The sequence below is a fragment of the Hypanus sabinus genome (assembly GCF_030144855.1).
Source record: "Hypanus sabinus isolate sHypSab1 chromosome Y unlocalized genomic scaffold, sHypSab1.hap1 SUPER_Y_unloc_24, whole genome shotgun sequence".
NCBI classification, from domain to species: domain Eukaryota; kingdom Metazoa; phylum Chordata; class Chondrichthyes; order Myliobatiformes; family Dasyatidae; genus Hypanus; species Hypanus sabinus.
In genome coordinates this window covers 167,501-191,350 of record NW_026779026.1, presented here as the reverse complement: position 1 = coordinate 191,350, position 23,850 = coordinate 167,501, and the positions used below count along the sequence as shown (strand labels likewise).

The 23,850-nt window shown below is 58.3% G+C and overlaps 1 protein-coding gene across 1 annotated transcript in view; it reads right to left on the bottom strand.

The window, feature by feature from the left end:
* LOC132386024 (tax1-binding protein 1 homolog A-like) overlaps nucleotides 1–23,850 on the bottom strand; it is a 129,481-nt gene that overhangs the window by 55,811 nt on the left and 49,820 nt on the right. The window contains exon 7 of the mRNA XM_059958306.1: nucleotides 3,204–3,320. Within this exon, the coding sequence (XP_059814289.1) occupies nucleotides 3,204–3,320 (117 nt within the window). The remainder of the gene's footprint in view (nucleotides 1–3,203; nucleotides 3,321–23,850) is intronic.

Here is a 23,850-nt window from a genome sequence, read left to right as displayed (position 1 = left end):
GGACACAGATAGAGTGGATGTGGAGAGGATGCTTCCTATAATGGGGGAGCCTAGGACCAGAGGGCACAGACAGAGTGGATGTGGAGAGGATGTTTCCTATAGTGGGGGAGTCTAGGACCAGAGAACACAGATAGAGTGGATGTGGAGAGGATGTTTCCTATAGTGGGGGAGTCTAGGACCAGAGGGCACAGATAGAGTGGATGTGGAGAGGATGTTTCCTATTGTGCGGGAGTCTAGGACTAGAGGACACAGGTAGAGTGGATGTGGAGAGGATGTTTCCTATAGTGGGGGAGACTTGGACCAGAGGACTCAGATAGAGTGGATGTGGAGAGGATGTTTCCTATAGTGGGGGAGTCTAGGACCAGAGGACACAGATAGAGTGGATGTGGAGAGGATGTTTCCTATTGTGGGGGAGTCTAGGACCAGAGGACACAGATAGAGTGGATGTGGAGAGGATGTTTCCTATTGTGGGGGAGTCTAGGACCAGAGGACACAGATAGAGTGGATGTGGAGAGGATGTTTCCTATAGTGGGGGAGACTTGGACCAGAGGACTCAGATAGAGTGGATGTGGAGAGGATGTTTCCTATAGTGGGGGAGTCTAGGACCAGAGGACACAGATAGAGTGGATGTGGAGAGGATGTTTCCTATAGTGGGGGAGTCTAGGTCCAGGGGACACAGATAGAGTGGATGTGGAGAAAATGTTTCCTGTAGTGGGGGAGTCTAGGACAGAGGACACAGATAGAGTGGATGTGGAGAGGATGCTTCCTATAATGGGGGAGCCTAGGACCAGAGGGCACAGACAGAGTGGATGTGGAGAGGATGTTTCCTATAGTGGGGGAGTCTAGGACAAGAGAACACAGATAGAGTGGATGTGGAGAGGATGTTTCCTATAGTGGGGGAGTCTAGGACCAGAGGGCACAGATAGAGTGGATGTGGAGAGGATGTTTCCTATTGTGCGGGAGTCTAGGACTAGAGGACACAGGTAGAGTGGATGTGGAGAGGATGTTTCCTATAGTGGGGGAGTCTAGGACCAGAGAACACAGATAGAGTGGATGTGGAGAGGATGTTTCCTATAGTGGGGGAGTCTAGGACCAGAGGGCACAGATAGAGTGGATGTGGAGAGGATGTTTCCTATTGTGCGGGAGTCTAGGACTAGAGGACACAGGTAGAGTGGATGTGGAGAGGATGTTTCCTATAGTGGGGGAGACTTGGACCAGAGGACTCAGATAGAGTGGATGTGGAGAGGATGTTTCCTATAGTGGGGGAGTCTAGGACCAGAGGGCACAGATAGAGTGGATGTGGAGAGGATGTTTCCTATAGTGGGGGAGTCTAGGTCCAGGGGACACAGATAGAGTGGATGTGGAGAAAATGTTTCCTGTAGTGGGGGAGTCTAGGACAGAGGACACAGATAGAGTGGATGTGGAGAGGATGCTTCCTATAATGGGGGAGCCTAGGACCAGAGGGCACAGACAGAGTGGATGTGGAGAGGATGTTTCCTATAGTGGGGGAGTCTAGGACCAGAGAACACAGATAGAGTGGATGTGGAGAGGATGTTTCCTATAGTGGGGGAGTCTAGGACCAGAGGGCACAGATAGAGTGGATGTGGAGAGGATGTTTCCTATTGTGCGGGAGTCTAGGACTAGAGGACACAGGTAGAGTGGATGTGGAGAGGATGTTTCCTATAGTGGGGGAGACTTGGACCAGAGGACTCAGATAGAGTGGATGTGGAGAGGATGTTTCCTATAGTGGGGGAGTCTAGGACCAGAGGACACAGATAGAGTGGATGTGGAGAGGATGTTTCCTATTGTGGGGGAGTCTAGGACCAGAGGACACAGATAGAGTGGATGTGGAGAGGATGTTTCCTATTGTGGGGGAGTCTAGGACCAGAGGACACAGATAGAGTGGATGTGGAGAGGATGTTTCCTATTGTGGGGGAGTCTAGGACCAGAGGACACAGATAGAGTGGATGTGGAGAGGATGTTTCCTATTGTGGGGGAGTCTAGGACCAGAGGACACAGATAGAGTGGATGTGGAGAGGATGTTTCCTATTGTGGGGGAGTCTAGGACCAGAGGACACAGATAGAGTGGATGTGGAGAGGATGTTTCCTATAGTGGGGGAGTCTAGGACCAGAGGGCACAGATAGAGTGGATGTGGAGAGGATGCTTCCTATAATGGGGGAGCCTAGGACCAGAGGGCACAGACAAAGTGGATGTGGAGAGGATGTTTCCTCTAGTGGGGGAGTGTAGGACCAGAGGACACAGATAGAGTGGATGTGGAGAGGATGCTTCCTATTGTGGGGGAGTCTAGGACCAGAGGGCACAGACAGAGTGGATGTGGAGAGGATGCTTCCTATTGTGGGGGAGTCTAGGACCAGCGGGCACAGACAGAGTGGATGTGGAGAGGATGTTTTCTATAGTGGGTGAGTCTAGGACCAAAGGGTACAGCCTTACCTAATCTCAGTGGAAAAAGCCTTCTTGCATTTACATTATCTGTACCCACTATACTTTCTCATTTTCAGACATTCCAGGGAATGAAATCATAAACCATGCCCTGCAACTTAGGTCTTAAGTCCTGGCAACACCCTCGTAAATCTTCCCTGAATTCTTCTTTTCAGATCTTTCTTATGGGTAGGTGACAGAACTGCTCGCAATCCTGCAAACCTGTCCTCACATCTGAAAGGGAACTTTGCAACTCCTGTATTTCATGCTGTGGTTTACGAAGCAGGGGTGTCAATGCTGGGGCTTTACAGGGCTCTGCTGAGGTCTGACTTGGAGCATTGTGAGCAGTCTTGGGCCCCTTATCTGAGAAAGGATATGCTGACATTGGAGAGGGTTCAAAGGAGGTTCACGAAAATGATTTGGAGATTGAAAGGCTCGTCATACAGGGAGCATTTGATGGCTCCGGGCCTGTACTCGCTGGGGTTCAGAAGACCAAGACGGGGATCTCATTGAAATCTATCAAATATTGAGAGTGGACGTAGAGAGGATGCTTCCAGTGGTGGGGGAGTCTAAGACCAGAGGACACAGCCTCAGAATAGAGAAACGTCAATTTGGAACGGAGACACACCGGGTAGGTGGGTTAATTGGTCAACGTGCTCCGGGTAAATCAGGGGGATTACTCTGCGGCCCGGAAGGGCTATTCCGCACCATAACCCAATAAAACATACAGACGGCAGGTAATTGCAAAATGCACAGCACATACCTCCATCTCCTCCTGTAATTCAGTCACCTCGTCCTGTAAATCAGCCACCTCTGCATCACGAACGTCCAAGGCGCGGGTCTTCACGTCCAGCTCGCGTGCAAGCTCCGTGCACTTCCCCTGCAAGAGGAGCAGGCGCCTTTCAGTGGGAACAATTTCATTCGGACACGCCCGAGGACAATTACCTTCGTCACATCAATGTGCTGGTTACCGCTGGCACGTCCTCCTCTCCGTGACACCCTTTGACCAAGCGTCTGGTCGTGAACCCAGCCACGTCCAACTTTTTTCTAAACTCACCCCCCCCACCCCCAAGATAAGTACCTGACAGAGTCACAGAGCATTAATGCTCTGAAACAGGTCCTCACTCTGTTAGTCTGCCAACTCCCATGGACCCTGCACCCGGACCACAGACCTCCATACCACCTCCCATCCACGTACCCATCCCAACTTCTTGTCAGTGTTGAAATCAAACCCACGTCCATCACTTGCAACGGCAGCTCATTCCCCACTAACTCCACCCTCCTGGTGAAGGTGGTCTCCTTAAATATTCCACCTTTCCCCTTAACCGATGACCTCCAGCTCTGGTCCAGCTCCTCGGTCAGGAACAGGGTGAGGAAGGCAAATGCAGAGATAGGATTCATTTCTAGAGGCAGCTGTAAATGGTTCCGCGCACACTAGCTGGGCCGAAGGGCTGGTTTCTGTACCGTGCCTTTTCTGGACGCTATGGCGTGCAGGCCTGCAGTTGGAAAAGAGGCCAACAGAAACCCCGATAGAGGGCAAATGCAATGTTGTCACTCGTTTCGAGAGGACTAGAATATATGCATGGATGACATGCTGAGGCTTTCTAAGGCACTGGGCAGACCACAATTGGAGTATTGCGCCCCCCGATCGAAGGTAGGCCGTGCCGGCAATGATGAGGGTCCAGAGGAGGTTCATTGGACTGAAAGGGCTAACATACAGTTGAAATGGGCCTGTACTCACTGGGGTTTAAAAGAATGAAGGTGGGGGTGGGATCTCATCGAGATGTATCGAATATTGAAAGGCCAGTACAAAGTGATTGTGGAGAGGATGTTTCCTACAGTGGGGGAGTCTAGGACCAGAGGACACAGATAGAGTGGATGTGGAGAGGATGTTTCCTATAGTGGGGGAGTCTAGGTCCAGAGGGCACAGATAGAGTGGATGTGGAGAGGATGTTTCCTATAATGGGGGAGTCTAGGACCAGAGGGCACAGATAGAGTGGATGTGGAGAGGATGTTTCCTATAGTGGGGGAGTCTAGGACCAGAGGACACTGATAGAGTGGATGTGGAGAGTATGTTTCCTATAGTGGGGTAGTCTAGGACCAGAGGAGACAGACAGAGGGAATGAGGAGAGGATGTTTCCTACAGTGGGGGAGAATAGGACCAGAGGACACAGATAGAGTGGATGTGAAGAGAATGTTTCCTATAGTGGGGGAGTCTAGGACCAGAGGGCACAGATAGAGTGGATGTAGAGAGGATGTTTCCTATAGTGGGGGAGTCTAGGACCAGAGGACACAGATAGAGTGGATGTGGAGAGGATGTTTCCTATAGTGGGGGAGTCTAGGACCAGAGGACAAAGATAGAGTGGATGTGGAGAGGATGTTTCCTATAGTGGGGGAGTCTAGGACCAGAGGACACAGATAGAGTGGATGTGGAGAAAATGTATCCTGTAGTGGGGGAGTCTAGGACAGAGGACACAGATAGAGTGGATGTGGAGAGGATGCTTCCTATAATGGGGGAGCCTAGGACCAGAGGGCACAGACAGAGTGGATGTGGAGAGGATGTTTCCTATAGTGGGGGAGTCTCGGACCAGAGAACACAGACAGAGTGGATGTGGAGAGGATGATTCCTATAGTGGGGGAGTCTAGGACCAGAGGACACAGATAGAGTGGATGTGGAGAGGATGTTTCCTATAGTGGGGGAGTCTAGGACCAGAAGACACAGATAGAGTGGATGTGGAGAGGATGTTTCCTATAGTGGGGGAGTCTAGGACCAGAGGACACTGATAGAGTGGATGTGGAGAGGATGTTTCCTATAGTGGGGGAGTCTAGGACCAGAGGACATTGATAGAGTGGATGTGGAGAGGATGTTTCCTATAGTGGGGGAGTCTAGGACCAGAGGAGACAGACAGAGGGAATGAGGAGAGGATGTTTCCTACAGTGGGGGAGTATAGGACCAGAGGACACAGATAGAGTGGATGTGGAGAGGATGCTTCCTATAATGGGGGAGCCTAGGACCAGAGGGCACAGATAGAGTGGATGTGGAGAGGATGTTTCCTACAGTGGGGGAGTCTAGGACAAGAGGGCATAGATAGAGTGGATGTGGAGAGGATGTTTCCTATAGTGGGGGAGTCTAGGACCAGAGGATACAGATAGAGTGGATGTAGAGAGGATGTTTCCTATAGTGGGGGAGTCTAGGACCAGAGGACACAGATAGAGTGGATGTGGAGAGGATGTTTCCTATAGTGGGGGAGTCTAGGACCAGAGGACAAAGATAGAGTGGATGTGGAGAGGATGTTTCCCATAGTGGGGGAGTCTCGGACCAGAGGACACAGACTGAGTGGATGTGGAGAGGATGATTCCTATAGTGGGGGAGTCTAGGACCAGAGGACACAGATAGAGTGGATGTGGAGAGGATGTTTCCTATAGTGGGGGAGTCTAGGACCAGAAGACACAGATAGAGTGGATGTGGAGAGGATGTTTCCTATAGTGGGGGAGTCTAGGACCAAAGGGTACAGCCTTACCTAATCTCAGTGGAAAAAGCCTTCTCGCATTTACATTATCTGTACCCATTATAATTTCTCATTTTCAGACATTCCAGGGAATGAAATCATAAACCGTGCCCTGCAACTTAGGTCTTAAGTCCTGGCAACATCCTCGTAAATCTTCCCTGAATTCTTCTTTTCAGATCTTTCTTATGGGTAGGTGACAGAACTGCTCGCAATCCTGCAAACCTGTCCTCACATCTGAAAGGGAACTTTGCAACTGCTGTATTTCATGCTGTGGTTTACGAAGCAGGGGTGTCAATGCTGGGGCTTTACAGGGCTCTGCTGAGGCCTGACTTGCAGAATTGTGAGCAGTCTTGGGCCCCTTATCTGAGAAAGGATATGCTGACATTGGAGAGGGTTCAAAGGAGGTTCACGAAAATGATTTGGAGATTGAAAGGCTCATCATACAGGGAGCATTTGATGGCTCCGGGCCTGTACTCGCCGGGGTTCAGAAGACCAAGACGGGGATCTCATTGAAATCTATCAAATATTGTGAGTGGACGTAGAGAGGATGCTTCCAGTGGTGGGGGAGTCTAAGACCAGAGGACACAGCCTCAGAATAGAGAAACGTCAATTTGGAATGGAGACGAGGAGGAATTTCTTAAGCCAGAGAGTGGTGAATCTGTGGAAATCGTTGTCACAGACGGCCGTGGAGGCCAAGTGTTTATGTATATTTAAGGCGGAGGTTGATAGATTCCTGACTGGTCAGGGCATGAAGGGATATGGGGAGGAGGCAGGAGATTGAGATTGGAGATCGGGGAGATTGGCAGGAGTAGGAAGATGGTTCAGCAATGATGAAATGACGGAGCACACTCGATGGGCCAAAAGGCCCAATTCTGCTCGTCTATCTCATGGTCTACGAAGGTCAATGTGCCCAGAGGTCTCTCTTCTCCACCCTATACCTGACAGTCCTGCAACCTGCAGTCGTACTGCACTGACACTCTGCTCAGTTTCTGTCTTCCGACGTTGGCACCGCGTACCAGAAAGGCCGGCGTCACGCGTTCCCACTTGAAGCACAGAGAACAGTTCAGCACAGCGCAGGCCCTTCGGCCCACTATGGCGTGCCAACCTATCAACTCGGGGGCTGCCAACATGGGGTCCATGACATTAAAAACAAAAGGCGGGGAACTCCTGCTTTAAACCCACCCTAGTATCAACCTAACCCCTCCCAAACAGCCCTCCATTTTTCACTACAACCAGAAGACACTAAGATGCAGGAGCAGGGTTAAGCCATTCAGCCCATCATGCCTGCTATTACCCTTTTCAATCCCATTCTCCTGCCTTCGCTGCATGTCCTTTGATGTCCTTACCAACCAGGAACTTACCAAGCTCCGCTTCAAATACACCCAGTGACCTGGCCTCCACGGCCGTCTGTGGCAACGATTTCCACAGATTCACCACCCTCTGGCTAAAGAAATTCCTCCTCATCTCTGTTCGACTCTTTGATTGTGCCGTCTGGTCATAGATTCCCACACTATGGGAAACATCTCACGACAATTACGGAACCTAGCCATTTACTATTATTTTAACATCATATAGAAACATAGAAGCATAGAAAATAGGTGTAGGAGTAGGTCATTCAGCCCTTCAAACCTGCACCGCGATTAACCCTGTACCTGCTTTCTCTCTGTACCCCCTGATCCCTTTAGCCACAAGGCCCATATCTAACTCCCTCTTAAATATAGCCAATGAACTGGCCTCAACTGTTTTCCTGTGGCAGAGAATTCCACAGATTCACCACTCTCTGTGTGAACAAGTTTTTCCTCATCACAGTCCTAAAAGGCTTCCCCTTTATCCTTAAACTGTGACCCCTCGTTCTGGACTTCCCCAATATTGAGAACAAACTTCCTGCATCTAGCCTGTCCAATCCCTTTAAGATTTTATACGTTTCAATAAGATCCCCCCTCAATCTTCTAAATTCCAGTGAGTATAAGCCCAGGCGATGCAGTCTGTCTTCATATGAAAATCCTGCCATCCCAGGAATCAATCTGGTGTACTCCCTTCTATGGCAAGAATGTCTTTCCTCGATTAGGGGACCAAAACTGCACACAATACTCTAGGTGCGGTCTCACCAAGGCCTTGTACAACTACAGAAGAACCTCCCTGCTCCTGTACTCAAATCCTCTTGCTATGAATGCCAACATACCATTTCCCTTTTTCACCGCCTGCTGTACCTGCATGCCCACTTTCAATGACTGGTGTACAACGACACCCAGGTCTCGTTGCATCTCCCCTTTTCCTAATTGGCCACCGTTCAGATAATAATCTGTTTTTCTGTTCTTGCAACCAAAGTGGATAACATTTATCCACATTAAATTGCATCTGCCATGAATTTGCCCTCTCACCTAACCTATCCAAGTCACTCTGCATCCTCTTATATAAATATCATAAACTTATAAGACATGAAAATACAGCACTGTACAAATGTCTTCAGCACATAAAAGTAGCCAAGGTGCCCGAGACTTCTGCACGCAGTACTGTATTTGTCAACGTAGAGCAGACAGCAAGGTTGTAAATCTGGCGGGAGCAAAGAGTGTGGGGAATGGCGAGGGTGGAGCGCCAGGGGAGGGGTGTGGGACGGGTGGCAGAGGAGGGGTGCCATGGGTGGGGGCGGGAGCAGGCACACCCAGGCAAGGTCATCTGATTCCAAATGATCGATTTATCCATTACAGACCGTCTCTCTGGTGCTTCCCGCTCCCTCCCCTCTCCCTTCCCCTTTTCCCAACCATGACTCCCCCTCTCCCTGCCCCCCTTCCCACTCTCAGTCCCCAACAGAGACCCAGGTTTATCATCACTCACATGTTTTATGAAATTTGGTGGGATTTTTCAGACAGCAGTAGAGTAAAATTACTACAGAACTGTGCAGAAGCCTTAAGCCCCCTCGCTATATAGGTGTGCCTGAGGCTTGTCCACAGGACTGTAAACGATTGAACACCGCCAGTTTCTGCCTATCCCTGCCATCTGCTGCTGGTCTGACATTGCCCTCGTGAACTTAGGTCACAGTGCCAGCCTTTGGGACCCACTAGAGTCCTGGGAAAGACTTGCCGACCCTGCTGTTGGAAAGGGGCTCCAGGATTTAGATCCATTAACAACGAAAGAAAGGTGCGATACTTCCAGGTCAGGATGGCGTGAGACCAACCTGCTTCAAGTCCCTGTGTGCCTTGAAGATCTGTCCTGGGCCCATCATCAAATATGACACCCAGTGGCTCCATTAGGGAGTTTGACCGAGATTTGGTACGTCAACAAAAGACTCCAGTAAATTTCTACAGACAATCTGACGGGCTGCATCGCCACCTGGGGTGGGGTGGGGGGGGGGGTGGTTGACAATGCGGGGCACTGGGGAAAAGCCGCAGAGGGTTGTAAACTCACCCAAATCCATCTAGGGGGGCACCAGCCTCCCTGGCATCCAGGACATCATCACTAATGCACTCATGACCTCTTCTCATCGCTAACGTCAGGGAGGAGGTACAGGAGCCTGAAGACACACACTCAACGATTCAGGAACAGCTTCTTCCCCTCTGCCATCAGGGAGAAGGTACAGCAGCCTGAAGTCACACACTCAGCGATTCAGGAAGAGCTTCTTCCCCTCTGCCATCAGGGAGGAGGTACAGGAGCCTGAAGACACACACTCAGCGATTCAGGAACAGCTTCTTCCCCTCTGCCATCAGGGAGGAGGTACAGCAGCCTGAAGTCACACACTCAGCGATTCAGGAAGAGCTTCTTCCCCTCTGCCATCAGGGAGGAGGTACAGGAGCCTGAAGACACACACTCAATGCTTCAGGAACAGCTTCTTCCCCTCCGCCATTAGGGAGGAGGTACAGGAGCTTGAAGATACACACTCAATGTTTCAGAAACAGCTTCTTCCCCTTTGCCATCAGATTTCTGAACAGTTTGTTGAACCCATAAACACTATCTCACTGTTTTACACCATGTCTGATTACAACTCAATGGAGCACTGCCATAAAAGAGCAAACCTCACGACAAGTCTGCACGATATTAAACCCGGTTTTGATTCTGAAATGTTTTCAGATGTCCGCGTCTCTCGGGGGTGGGGGACTGGTGTGCTGCCCCATTCCACCCCCCCAACGCCTCCGGAGATTTGGCATAAGAGTTCCGCTCAAAGGATCTGTGGTCCTCGGCCTCTTCGGTCCATGACACCATCTCGCAACGCTCCACGGCACCGGCGACCCGGGTTTGATTCCCGCCGCTCTCTTTAAGGAGCTCGTCCGCTCTCCCCGTGGCCGCGTGGGTCGGGCGCCCCGGTTCCCTCCTACAGACCAAAGGCGTTCACTGGTCGCTGCAAGCTGTCCCGTGATTAGTGCTAGGGTTAAATCGGGGCTCGCTGGGTCGTGCCGCTCAGAAACTGCGCATCTGAATCAAACTGTCTCACTGTGCGTAACCATCACAGCAGAGCCATGCACCCTCAACTCGAGCCCCAGCGCTGCATTCACCACGTTCGTAACTGTGCCGGCCACCAAAGCAGGTGCACGAGGCGGGACCGCTGGCCAGGTGGTGCCACAGCCTGTTTCCCAACGGCAGTGGGACTCGAGAGCCAGCAGCCTCAAATTCCCCGGCTGCTGAGATCGAGCTGAACCTGGATCACAGCCCTCCCATCCACGTACCCACCCAATGCTGGAGGCAGGCCAGGCAGCATCTAGGGAAAAGATTAAACAGTCAGATCTTTCGGGCCGAGACCCTTCCGCGGACGCTGCCTAGCCTGCAGGGTAGATCCTCCAGCGTTCTGCGGGTGCTGCTCTGGACTTCCCCTGTCCGCAGACGTCCTTGTCTCTGTGTGCCTATCCGAGCTTCACTTTCAGCACCGAAAATCGAGCCTTCGGGCACCACTTGTGCTGGCCGCTCGTCCCACCCTCCAAGTGAGGAATATTTAAGCATGTAGTTCAGCAGCCTCGCAAAGAACTTATCAAAGGAATTGACTAACAAGTGGATTTGCCCTGCTTACTTAATTTTTCGATACTTCTCAAAACTTATAGTAGTTTTTTTAAAAAAGTGTATCGTGCTGTATAATAAACTAGATTCTGACAATAACAAATTTGTCAGGCTCTTGGCCAAGAATTAGGATCGGTGCTGAGGGCACAGTGGAATTTACTAGATTATTTCGATGGAAGCAGAATATGTTGGGCCAAACAAAAGCCATCTTCTGTGCTATGACACAGCATCGGATCTTAAAAACAGCGTGCGAGGAAAAGGAACAACGTTGTGCATGAGTCAGTAAAAATAAGTGTTCTGAAGCGCAGCAGCACGCAGGTCACTCAGGACTGTCTGCCCCACTGGGCAGCCGAAGCCCAGCAGCACACAGGTCACTCAGGACTGTCTGCCCGCTCGGCAGCCGAAGCCCAGCAGCACGCAGGTCACTCAGGACTGTCTGCCCGCTCGGCAGCCGAAGCCCAGCAGCACGCAGGTCACTCAGGACTGTCTGCCCGCTCGGCAGCCGAAGCCCAGCAGCACGCAGGTCACTCAGGACTGTCTGCCCGCTCGGCAGCCGAAGCCCAGCAGCACGCAGGTCACTCAGGACTGTCTGCCCCGCTCGGCAGCCGAAGCCCAGCAGCACGCAGGTCACTCAGGACTGTCTGCCCCGCTGGGCAGCCGAAGCCCAGCAGCACGCAGGTCACTCAGGACTGTCTGCCCCGCTCGGCAGCCGAAGCCCAGCAGCACGCAGGTCACTCAGGACTGTCTGCCCGTTCGGCAGCCGAAGCCCAGCAGCACGCAGGTCACTCAGGACTGCCTTCCTGTTCGGCAGCCGAAGCCCAGCAGCACGCAGGTCACTCAGGACTGTCTGCCCGCTCGGCAGCCGAAGCCCAGCAGCACACAGGTCACTCAGGACTGTCTGCCCGCTCGGCAGCCGAAGCCCAGCAGCACACAGGTCACTCAGGACTGTCTGCCCGCTCGGCAGCCGAAGCCCAGCAGCACGCAGGTCACTCAGGACTGTCTGCCCCGCTCGGCAGCCGAAGCCCAGCAGCACGCAGGTCACTCAGGACTGCCTGCCCGCTCGGCAGCATAAGCCCAGCAGCACGCAGGTCACTCAGGACTGCCTGCCCGCTCGGCAGCCGAAGCCCAGCAGCACGCAGGTCACTCAGGACTGTCTGCCCGCTCGGCAGCATAAGCCCAGCAGCACGCAGGTCACTCAGGACTGTCTGCCCGCTCGGCAGCCGAAGCCCAGCAGCACGCAGGTCACTCAGGACTTCCTGCCCCGCTGGGCAGCCGAAGCCCAGCAGCACGCAGGTCACTCAGGACTGTCTGCCCCGCTCGGCAGCCGAAGCCCAGCAGCACGCAGGTCACTCAGGACTGTCTGCCCGCTCGGCAGCCGAAGCCCAGCAGCACGCAGGTCACTCAGGACTGTCTGCCCGCTCGGCAGCCGAAGCCCAGCAGCACGCAGGTCACTCAGGACTGTCTGCCCGCTCGGCAGCCGAAGCCCAGCAGCACACAGGTCACTCAGGACTGTCTGCCCGCTCGGCAGCCGAAGCCCAGCAGCACGCAGGTCACTCAGGACTGTCTGCCCCGCTCGGCAGCCGAAGCCCAGCAGCACGCAGGTCACTCAGGACTGTCTGCCCGCTCGGCAGCCGAAGCCCAGCAGCACGCAGGTCACTCAGGACTGTCTGCCCGTTCGGCAGCCGAAGCCCAGCAGCACGCAGGTCACTCAGGACTGTCTGCCCCGCTGGGCAGCCGAAGCCCAGCAGCACGCAGGTCACTCAGGACTGTCTGCCCCGCTGGGCAGCCGAAGCCCAGCAGCACGCAGGTCACTCAGGACTGTCTGCCCCGCTCGGCAGCCGAAGCCCAGCAGCACGCAGGTCACTCAGGACTGTCTGCCCGCTCGGCAGCCAAAGCCCAGCAGCACGCAGGTCACTCAGGACTGTCTGCCCGCTCGGCAGCCGAAGCCCAGCAGCACGCAGGTCACTCAGGACTGCCTGCCCGTTCGGCAGCCGAAGCCCAGCAGCACGCAGGTCACTCACGACTGCCTGCCCCGCTCGGCAGCCGAAGCCCAGCAGCACGCAGGTCACTCAGGACTGTCTGCCCCGCTCGGCAGCCGAAGCCCAGCAGCACGCAGGTCACTCAGGACTGTCTGCCCGCTCGGCAGCCGAAGCCCAGCAGCACGCAGGTCACTCAGGACTGTCTGCCCCGCTCGGCAGCCGAAGCCCAGCAGCACGCAGGTCACTCAGGACTGTCTGCCCGCTCGGCAGCCGAAGCCCAGCAGCACGCAGGTCACTCACGACTGCCTGCCCGCTCGGCAGCCGAAGCCCAGCAGCACACAGGTCACTCAGGACTGTCTGCCCGCTCGGCAGCCGAAGCCCAGCAGCACACAGGTCACTCAGGACTGTCTGCCCCGCTAGGCAGCCGAAGCCCAGCAGCACGCAGGTCACTCAGGACTGTCTGCCTGTTCGGCAGCCGAAGCCCAGCAGCACGCAGGTCACTCAGGACTGTCTGCCCCGCTCGGCAGTCGAAGCCCAGCAGCACACAGGTCACTCAGGACTGTCTGCCCGCTCGGCAGCCGAAGCCCAGCAGCACGCAGGTCACTCAGGACTGCCTGCCTGTTCGGCAGCCGAAGCCCAGCAGCACGCAGGTCACTCAGGACTGTCTGCCCCGCTGGGCAGCCGAAGCCCAGCAGCACGCAGGTCACTCAGGACTGTCTGCCCGCTCGGCAGCCGAAGCCCAGCAGCACGCAGGTCACTCAGGACTGTCTGCCCCGCTGGGCAGCCGAAGCCCAGCAGCACGCAGGTCACTCAGGACTGTCTGCCCCGCTCGGCAGCCGAAGCCCAGCAGCACACAGGTCACTCAGGACTGTCTGCCCCGCTCGGCAGCCGAAGCTCAGCAGCACGCAGGTCACTCAGGACTGTCTGCCCCGCTCGGCAGCCGAAGCCCAGCAGCACACAGGTCACTCAGGACTGTCTGCCCCGCTGGGCAGCCGAAGCCCAGCAGCACGCAGGTCACTCAGGACTGTCTGCCCCGCTCGGCAGCCGAAGCCCAGCAGCACGCAGGTCACTCAGGACTGTCTGCCCCGCTCGGCAGCCGAAGCCCAGCAGCACACAGGTCACTCAGGACTGTCTGCCCGCTCGGCAGCCGAAGCCCAGCAGCACGCAGGTCACTCAGGACTGCCTGCCTGTTCGGCAGCCGAAGCCCAGCAGCACGCAGGTCACTCAGGACTGTCTGCCCCGCTGGGCAGCCGAAGCCCAGCAGCACGCAGGTCACTCAGGACTGTCTGCCCGCTCGGCAGCCGAAGCCCAGCAGCACGCAGGTCACTCAGGACTGTCTGCCCCGCTGGGCAGCCGAAGCCCAGCAGCACGCAGGTCACTCAGGACTGTCTGCCCCGCTCGGCAGTCGAAGCCCAGCAGCACACAGGTCACTCAGGACTGTCTGCCCCGCTGGGCAGCCGAAGCCCAGCAGCACGCAGGTCACTCAGGACTGTCTGCCCCGCTGGGCAGCCGAAGCCCAGCAGCACACAGGTCACTCAGGACTGTCTGCCCCGCTCGGCAGCCGAAGCTCAGCAGCACGCAGGTCACTCAGGACTGCCTGCCCGCTCGGCAGCCGAAGCCCAGCAGCACACAGGTCACTCAGGACTGTCTGCCCGCTCGGCAGCCGAAGCCCAGCAGCACGCAGGTCACTCAGGACTGTCTGCCCGCTCGGCAGCCGAAGCCCAGCAGCACGCAGGTCACTCACGACTGTCTGCCCGCTCAGCAGCCGAAGCCCAGCAGCACGCAGGTCACTCAGGACTGTCTGCCCCGCTGGGCAGCCGAAGCCCAGCAGCACGCAGGTCACTCAGGACTGTCTGCCTGTTCGGCAGCCGAAGCCCAGCAGCACGCAGGTCACTCAGGACTGTCTGCCCCGCTGGGCAGCCGAAGCCCAGCAGCACGCAGGTCACTCAGGACTTCCTGCCTGTTCGGCAGCCGAAGCCCAGCAGCACGCAGGTCACTCAGGACTGTCTGCCCCGCTCGGCAGTCGAAGCCCAGCAGCACACATGTCACTCAGGACTGTCTGCCCGCTCGGCAGCCGAAGCCCAGCAGCACGCAGGTCACTCAGGACTGCCTGCCCGCTCGGCAGCCGAAGCCCAGCAGCACGCAGGTCACTCAGGACTGTCTGCCCGCTCGGCAGCCGAAGCCCAGCAGCACGCAGGTCACTCAGGACTGTCTGCCCCGCTCGGCAGCCGAAGCCCAGCAGCACGCAGGTCACTCAGGACTGTCTGCCCGCTCGGCAGCCGAAGCCCAGCAGCACGCAGGTCACTCAGGACTGTCTGCCCGCTCGGCAGCCGAAGCCCAGCAGCACGCAGGTCACTCAGGACTGTCTGCCTGTTCGGCAGCCGAAGCCCAGCAGCACGCAGGTCACTCAGGACTGTCTGCCCGCTCGGCAGCCGAAGCCCAGCAGCACGCAGGTCACTCAGGACTGTCTGCCCCGCTGGGCAGCCGAAGCCCAGCAGCACGCAGGTCACTCAGGACTGCCTGCCCGCTCGGCAGCCGAAGCCCAGCAGCACACAGGTCACTCAGGACTGTCTGCCTGTTCGGCAGCCGAAGCCCAGCAGCACGCAGGTCACTCAGGACTGTCTGCCCCGCTCGGCAGCCGAAGCCCAGCAGCACGCAGGTCACTCAGGACTGCCTGCCCCGCTCGGCAGCCGAAGCCCAGCAGCACGCAGGTCACTCAGGACTGTCTGCCCCGCTGGGCAGCCGAAGCTCAGCAGCACGCAGGTCACTCAGGACTGTCTGCCCGCTCGGCAGCCGAAGCCCAGCAGCACACAGGTCACTCAGGACTGTCTGCCCCGCTGGGCAGCCGAAGCCCAGCAGCACGCAGGTCACTCAGGACTGTCTGCCCCGCTCGGCAGCCGAAGCCCAGCAGCACGCAGGTCACTCAGGACTGTCTGCCCCGCTCGGCAGCCGAAGCCCAGCAGCACGCAGGTCACTCAGGACTGTCTGCCCCGCTCGGCAGCCGAAGCCCAGCAGCACACAGGTCAGTCAGGACTGTCTGCCCGCTGGGCAGCCGAAGCCCAGCAGCACGCAGGTCACTCAGGACTGTCTGCCCGCTCGGCAGCCGAAGCCCAGCAGCACACAGGTCACTCAGGACTGTCTGCCTGTTCGGCAGCCGAAGCCCAGCAGCACGCAGGTCACTCAGGACTGTCTGCCCCGCTCGGCAGCCGAAGCCCAGCAGCACGCAGGTCACTCAGGACTGTCTGCCCGCTCGGCAGCCGAAGCCCAGCAGCACGCAGGTCACTCAGGACTGCCTGCCTGTTCAGCAGCCGAAGCCCAGCAGCACGCAGGTCACTCAGGACTGTCTGCCCCGCTCGGCAGCCGAAGCCCAGCAGCACGCAGGTCACTCAGGACTGTCTGCCCGCTCGGCAGCCGAAGCCCAGCAGCACGCAGGTCACTCAGGACTGTCTGCCCGCTCGGCAGCCGAAGCCCAGCAGCACGCAGGTCACTCAGGACTGTCTGCCACGCTGGGCAGCCGAAGCCCAGCAGCACGCAGGTCACTCAGGACTGTCTGCCCGCTCGGCAGCCGAAGCCCAGCAGCACGCAGGTCACTCAGGACTGTCTGCCCGCTCGGCAGCCGAAGCCCAGCAGCACGCAGGTCACTCAGGACTGTCTGCCCCGCTGGGCAGCCGAAGCCCAGCAGCACGCAGGTCACTCAGGACTGTCTTTCCCGCTCGGCAGCCGAAGCCCAGCAGCACGCAGGTCACTCAGGACTGTCTGCCCGCTCGGCAGCCGAAGCCCAGCAGCACGCAGGTCACTCAGGACTGCCTGCCTGTTCGGCAGCCGAAGCCCAGCAGCACGCAGGTCACTCAGGACTGTCTGCCCCGCTGGGCAGCCGAAGCCCAGCAGCACGCAGGTCACTCAGGACTGTCTGCCCGCTCGGCAGCCGAAGCCCAGCAGCACGCAGGTCACTCAGGACTGCCTGCCTGTTCGGCAGCCGAAGCCCAGCAGCACGCAGGTCACTCAGGACTGTCTGCCCCGCTCGGCAGCCGAAGCCCAGCAGCACGCAGGTCACTCAGGACTGTCTGCCCCGCTCGGCAGCATAAGCCCAGCAGCACGCAGGTCACTCAGGACTGTCTGCCCGCTCAGCAGCCGAAGCCCAGCAGCACGCAGGTCACTCAGGACTTCCTGCCTGTTCGGCAGCCGAAGCCCAGCAGCACGCAGGTCACTCACGACTGCCTGCCTGTTCGGCAGCCGAAGCCCAGCAGCACGCAGGTCACTCAGGACTGTCTGCCCGCTCAGCAGCCGAAGCCCAGCAGCACGCAGGTCACTCAGGACTGTCTGCCCCGCTCGGCAGCCGAAGCCCAGCAGCACGCAGGTCACTCAGGACTGTCTGCCCCGCTGGGCAGCCGAAGCCCAGCAGCACGCAGGTCACTCAGGACTGTCTGCCCCGCTGGGCAGCCGAAGCCCAGCAGCACGCAGGTCACTCAGGACTGTCTGCCCCGCTGGGCAGCCGAGCCCAGCAGCACGCAGGTCACTCAGGACTGTCTGCCCCGCTGGGCAGCCGAAGCCCAGCAGCACGCAGGTCACTCAGGACTGTCTGCCCGCTCGGCAGCCGAAGCCCAGCAGCACGCAGGTCACTCAGGACTGTCTGCCCGCTCGGCAGCCGAAGCCCAGCAGCACGCAGGTCACTCAGGACTGTCTGCCCCGCTGGGCAGCCGAAGCCCAGCAGCACGCAGGTCACTCAGGACTGTCTGCCACGCTGGGCAGCCGAGCCCAGCAGCACGCAGGTCACTCAGGACTGTCTGCCCCGCTCGGCAGCCGAAGCCCAGCAGCACGCAGGTCACTCAGGACTGTCTGCCCCGCTCGGCAGCCGAAGCCCAGCAGCACGCAGGTCACTCAGGACTGTCTGCCCCGCTCGGCAGCCGAAGCCCAGCAGCACGCAGGTCACTCAGGACTGTCTGCCCGCTCGGCAGCCGAAGCCCAGCAGCACACAGGTCACTCAGGACTGCCTGCCCGCTCGGCAGCCGAAGCCCAGCAGCACGCAGGTCACTCAGGACTGTCTGCCCGCTCGGCAGCCGAAGCCCAGCAGCACACAGGTCACTCAGGACTGTCTGCCCGCTCGGCAGCCGAAGCCCAGCAGCACGCAGGTCACTCAGGACTGTCTGCCCCGCTGGGCAGCCGAAGCCCAGCAGCACGCAGGTCACTCAGGACTGTCTGCCCGCTCGGCAGCCGAAGCCCAGCAGCACACAGGTCACTCAGGACTGTCTGCCCGCTCGGCAGCCGAAGCCCAGCAGCACGCAGGTCACTCAGGACTGTCTGCCCGCTCGGCAGCCGAAGCCCAGCAGCACGCAGGTCACTCAGGACTGTCTGCCTGTTCGGCAGCGGAAGCCCAGCAGCACGCAGGTCACTCAGGACTGCCTGCCCGCTCGGCAGCCGAAGCCCAGCAGCACACAGGTCACTCAGGACTGTCTGCCCCGCTGGGCAGCCGAAGCCCAGCAGCACGCAGGTCACTCAGGACTGTCTGCTCGCTCGGCAGCCGAAGCCCAGCAGCACACAGGTCACTCAGGACTGTCTGCCCCGCTGGGCAGCCGAAGCCCAGCAGCACGCAGGTCACTCAGGACTGTCTGCCCGCTCGGCAGCCGAAGCCCAGCAGCACGCAGGTCACTCAGGACTGTCTGCCCGCTCGGCAGCCGAAGCCCAGCAGCACGCAGGTCACTCAGGACTGTCTGCCCGCTCGGCAGCCGAAGCCCAGCAGCACGCAGGTCACTCAGGACTTCCTGCCTGTTCGGCAGCCGAAGCCCAGCAGCACGCAGGTCACTCAGGACTGTCTGCCCGTTCGGCAGCCGAAGCCCAGCAGCACACAGGTCACTCAGGACTGTCTGCCCGCTCGGCAGCCGAAGCCCAGCAGCACGCAGGTCACTCAGGACTGTCTGCCCCGCTCGGCAGCCGAAGCCCAGCAGCACGCAGGTCACTCAGGACTGTCTGCCCGCTCGGCAGCCGAAGCCCAGCAGCACGCAGGTCACTCAGGACTTCCTGCCCGTTCGGCAGCCGAAGCCCAGCAGCACGCAGGTCACTCAGGACTGTCTGCCCCGCTCGGCAGCCGAAGCCCAGCAGCACGCAGGTCACTCAGGACTGTCTGCCCGCTCGGCAGCCGAAGCCCAGCAGCACGCAGGTCACTCAGGACTGTCTGCCCCGCTCGGCAGCCGAAGCCCAGCAGCACGCAGGTCACTCAGGACTGTCTGCCCGCTCGGCAGCCGAAGCCCAGCAGCACGCAGGTCACTCAGGACTGTCTGCCCGCTCGGCAGCCGAAGCCCAGCAGCACGCAGGTCACTCAGGACTGTCTGCCCGCTCGGCAGCCGAAGCCCAGCAGCACGCAGGTCACTCAGGACTGTCTGCCCCGCTGGGCAGCCGAAGCCCAGCAGCACGCAGGTCACTCAGGACTGTCTGCCCCGCTGGGCAGCCGAAGCCCAGCAGCACGCAGGTCACTCAGGACTGTCTGCCCCGCTCGGCAGCCGAAGCCCAGCAGCACGCAGGTCACTCAGGACTGCCTGCCTGTTCAGCAGCCGAAGCCCAGCAGCACGCAGGTCACTCAGGACTGTCTGCCCGCTCGGCAGCCGAAGCCCAGCAGCACGCAGGTCACTCAGGACTGTCTGCCCCGCTGGGCAGCCGAAGCCCAGCAGCACGCAGGTCACTCAGGACTGTCTGCCCCGCTCGGCAGCCGAAGCCCAGCAGCACGCAGGTCACTCAGGACTGTCTGCCCCGCTCGGCAGCCGAAGCCCAGCAGCACGCAGGTCACTCAGGACTGCCTGCCCCGCTCGGCAGCCGAAGCCCAGCAGCACGCAGGTCACTCAGGACTGTCTGCCCGCTCGGCAGCCGAAGCCCAGCAGCACGCAGGTCACTCAGGACTGTCTGCCCCGCTCGGCAGCCGAAGCCCAGCAGCACGCAGGTCACTCAGGACTGTCTGCCCCGCTCGGCAGCCGAAGCCCAGCAGCACGCAGGTCACTCAGGACTGTCTGCCCCGCTGGGCAGCCGAAGCCCAGCAGCACGCAGGTCACTCAGGACTGTCTGCCCCGCTGGGCAGCCGAAGCCCAGCAGCACGCAGGTCACTCAGGACTGTCTGCCCGCTCGGCAGCCGAAGCCCAGCAGCACGCAGGTCACTCAGGACTGTCTGCCCCGCTGGGCAGCCGAAGCCCAGCAGCACGCAGGTCACTCAGGACTGTCTGCCCCGCTCGGCAGCCGAAGCCCAGCAGCACGCAGGTCACTCAGGACTGCCTGCCTGTTCAGCAGCCGAAGCCCAGCAGCACGCAGGTCACTCAGGACTGTCTGCCCGCTCGGCAGCCGAAGCCCAGCAGCACGCAGGTCACTCAGGACTGCCTGCCTGTTCAGCAGCCGAAGCCCAGCAGCACGCAGGTCACTCAGGACTGTCTGCCCGCTCGGCAGCCGAAGCCCAGCAGCACGCAGGTCACTCAGGACTGTCTGCCCCGCTCGGCAGCCGAAGCCCAGCAGCACGCAGGTCACTCAGGACTGCCTGCCCCGCTCGGCAGCCGAAGCCCAGCAGCACGCAGGTCACTCAGGACTGTCTGCCCGCTCGGCAGCCGAAGCCCAGCAGCACGCAGGTCACTCAGGACTGTCTGCCCCGCTCGGCAGCCGAAGCCCAGCAGCACGCAGGTCACTCAGGACTGTCTGCCCCGCTCGGCAGCCGAAGCCCAGCAGCACGCAGGTCACTCAGGACTGTCTGCCCCGCTGGGCAGCCGAAGCCCAGCAGCACACAGGTCACTCAGGACTGTCTGCCCCGCTCGGCAGCCGAAGCCCAGCAGCACGCAGGTCACTCAGGACTGTCTGCCCCGCTCGGCAGCCGAAGCCCAGCAGCACACAGGTCACTCAGGACTGTCTGCCCCGCTGGGCAGCCGAAGCCCAGCAGCACGCAGGTCACTCAGGACTGTCTGCCCGCTCGGCAGCCGAAGCCCAGCAGCACGCAGGTCACTCAGGACTGTCTGCCCCGCTGGGCAGCCGAAGCCCAGCAGCACGCAGGTCACTCAGGACTGCCTGCCCCGCTGGGCAGCCGAAGCCCAGCAGCACGCAGGTCACTCAGGACTGTCTGCCCCGCTGGGCAGCCGAAGCCCAGCAGCACGCAGGTCACTCAGGACTGTCTGCCCCACTGGGCAGCCGAAGCCCAGCAGCACGCAGGTCACTCAGGACTGTCTGCCCCGCTCGGCAGCCGAAGCCCAGCAGCACGCAGGTCACTCAGGACTGTCTGCCCCGCTGGGCAGCCGAAGCCCAGCAGCACGCAGGTCACTCAGGACTGCCTGCCCCGCTCGGCAGCCGAAGCCCAGCAGCACGCAGGTCACTCAGGACTGCCTTCCTGTTCGGCAGCCGAAGCCCAGCAGCACGCAGGTCACTCAGGACTGCCTGCCTGTTCGGCAGCCGAAGCCCAGCAGCACGCAGGTCACTCAGGACTGTCTGCCTGTTCGGCAGCCGAAGCCCAGCAGCACGCAGGTCACTCAGGACTGTCTGCCCGCTCGGCAGCCGAAGCCCAGCAGCACGCAGGTCACTCAGGACTGCCTGCCCCGCTCGGCAGCCGAAGCCCAGCAGCACGCAGGTCACTCAGGACTGCCTTCCTGTTCGGCAGCCGAAGCCCAGCAGCACGCAGGTCACTCAGGACTTCCTGCCTGTTCGGCAGCCGAAGCCCAGCAGCACGCAGGTCACTCAGGACTGTCTGCCCCGCTCGGCAGCCGAAGCCCAGCAGCACGCAGGTCACTCAGGACTGTCTGCCCCGCTGGGCAGCCGAAGCCCAGCAGCACGCAGGTCACTCAGGACTGTCTGCCCCGCTCGGCAGCCGAAGCCCAGCAGCACGCAGGTCACTCAGGACTGTCTGCCCGCTCGGCAGCCGAAGCCCAGCAGCACACAGGTCACTCAGGACTGTCTGCCCGCTCGGCAGCCGAAGCCCAGCAGCACGCAGGTCACTCAGGACTTCCTGCCCCGCTGGGCAGCCGAAGCACAGCAGCACGCAGGTCACTCAGGACTGTCTGCCCGCTCGGCAGCCGAAGCCCAGCTCTGACCTAAAACATTGAAACACAGAAAATAGGTGCAGGAGTAGGCCATTCGGCCCTTCGAGCCTGCACCACCATTCAGTATGATCATGGCTGATCATCCAACTCAGGACCCTGTACCTGCTTTCTCTCCATACCCCCTGATCCCTTTAGCCACAAGGGCCATATCTAACTTCCTCTTAAATATAGCCAATGAACCAGACTCAACTGTTTCCTGTGGCAGAGAATTCCACAGATTCACCACTCTCTGTGTGAAGAAGTTTTTCCTCATCTCAGTCCTAAAAGGCTTCCCCTTTATCCTTAAACTGTGACCCTCATTGTGGACTTCCCCCAATATTGGAAACAATCTTCCTGCATCTAGCCTGTCCAATTCCTTTAGAATTTTATACGTTTCAATAAGATCCCCCCTCAATCTTCTAAATTCCAGTGAGTATAAGCCCAGTCGATCCAGTCTGTCTTCATATGAAAGTCCTGCCATCCCAGGAATCAATCTGGTGAACCTTCTCTGTACTCCCTCTATGGCAAGAATGTCTTTCCTCAGATTAGGGGACTAAAACTGCACACAATACTCCAGGTGTGGTCTCACCAAGGCCTTGTACAACTGCAGTAGAACCTCCCTGCTCCTGTACTCAAATCCTTTTGCTATGAATGCCAACATACCATTTGCCTTTTTCACCGCCTGCTGTACCTGCATGCCCACCTTCAATGACTGGTGTACAATGACACCTAGGTCTTGTTGCACCTCCCCTTTTCCTAATCGGCCACCATTCAGATAATAATCTGTTTTCCTGTTCTTGCAACCAAAGTGGATAACCTCACATTTATCTACATTAAATTGCATCTGCCATGAATTTGCCCACTCACCTAACCTATCCAAGTCACCCTGAATCCTCCTCACAGCTAACACCACCGCCCAGCTTCGTGTCATCCGCGAACTTGGAGATGCTGCATTTAATTCCCTCGTCTAAATCATTAATATATGTTGTAAACAACTGGGGTCCCAGCACTGAGCCTTGCGGTACCCCACTAGTCACTGCCTGCCATTCTGAAAAGGTCCTCAGCGAATTCAGTCCCCGGCTGCTCGACGGACAACCTAAACGCTGAGCAAGGGGGCGCAGGGTACAAGGTGAGGGAACAAAGATGGGGAAGGGGGGAGCGGCCTAGAGAACGGAAGGCTTACGAGTCCACGGCCTGCACCTATGCTGAAATGGGTCAAGTTCAAAATCTGTCTTTCACAAACACACCGCAAGGATATCTCCTCTGAAAACAACCTCAGTCCACGGCATTAAAAAAGGTTGGGAAACCCTGTCCTGAAAGGGAGGTGGAGTCACCCAGACAGAAAGCAAATGAGAGCTTCTTAGACGCTGGACCCAAAGGTTATGGGGAATGTGCAGAACGGCGCAGAGCACGCGGAGTTCCGCAGGCGTATCTCAGTGTTCGCCACACTACACCGACCCTGACGGTCGTATCTGTGTTAGAGAGGCAGGGAAGGTTTACACAACTCAGTATCACCGGAACTGCTGTCTTTTTACATGGTCTTTTATTTTTAAACAAAAAAGGAAGTTGGACATTAAAAGATCCGACTGGACTTTCTGAAGGACTTCTGGCCACGGGTGCCCAGACTAGATACAAGACCAGACAATTGCCGGGAAACGTCCAGTCGGTCAGCGAGCCTCTGTGGAGAGAGAACCAGAGTTAACCCTTCAGGTTGCTGCCCCGTTATTAGAAGCGTTGACCCGAAATACGCGCTCCAGGGGGGACTCCACGGGCACGACCGGCGGGCTCTTCTACGGAAAGCTCTTTGCAAGTTCAATTCCTCAAATGCCCCACAAAAAAAAATCATCTCAAGGGGCAGAATTAGGCCATTCAGCCCACTGAATCTGCTCCACCATTCCGTCATGATTTAT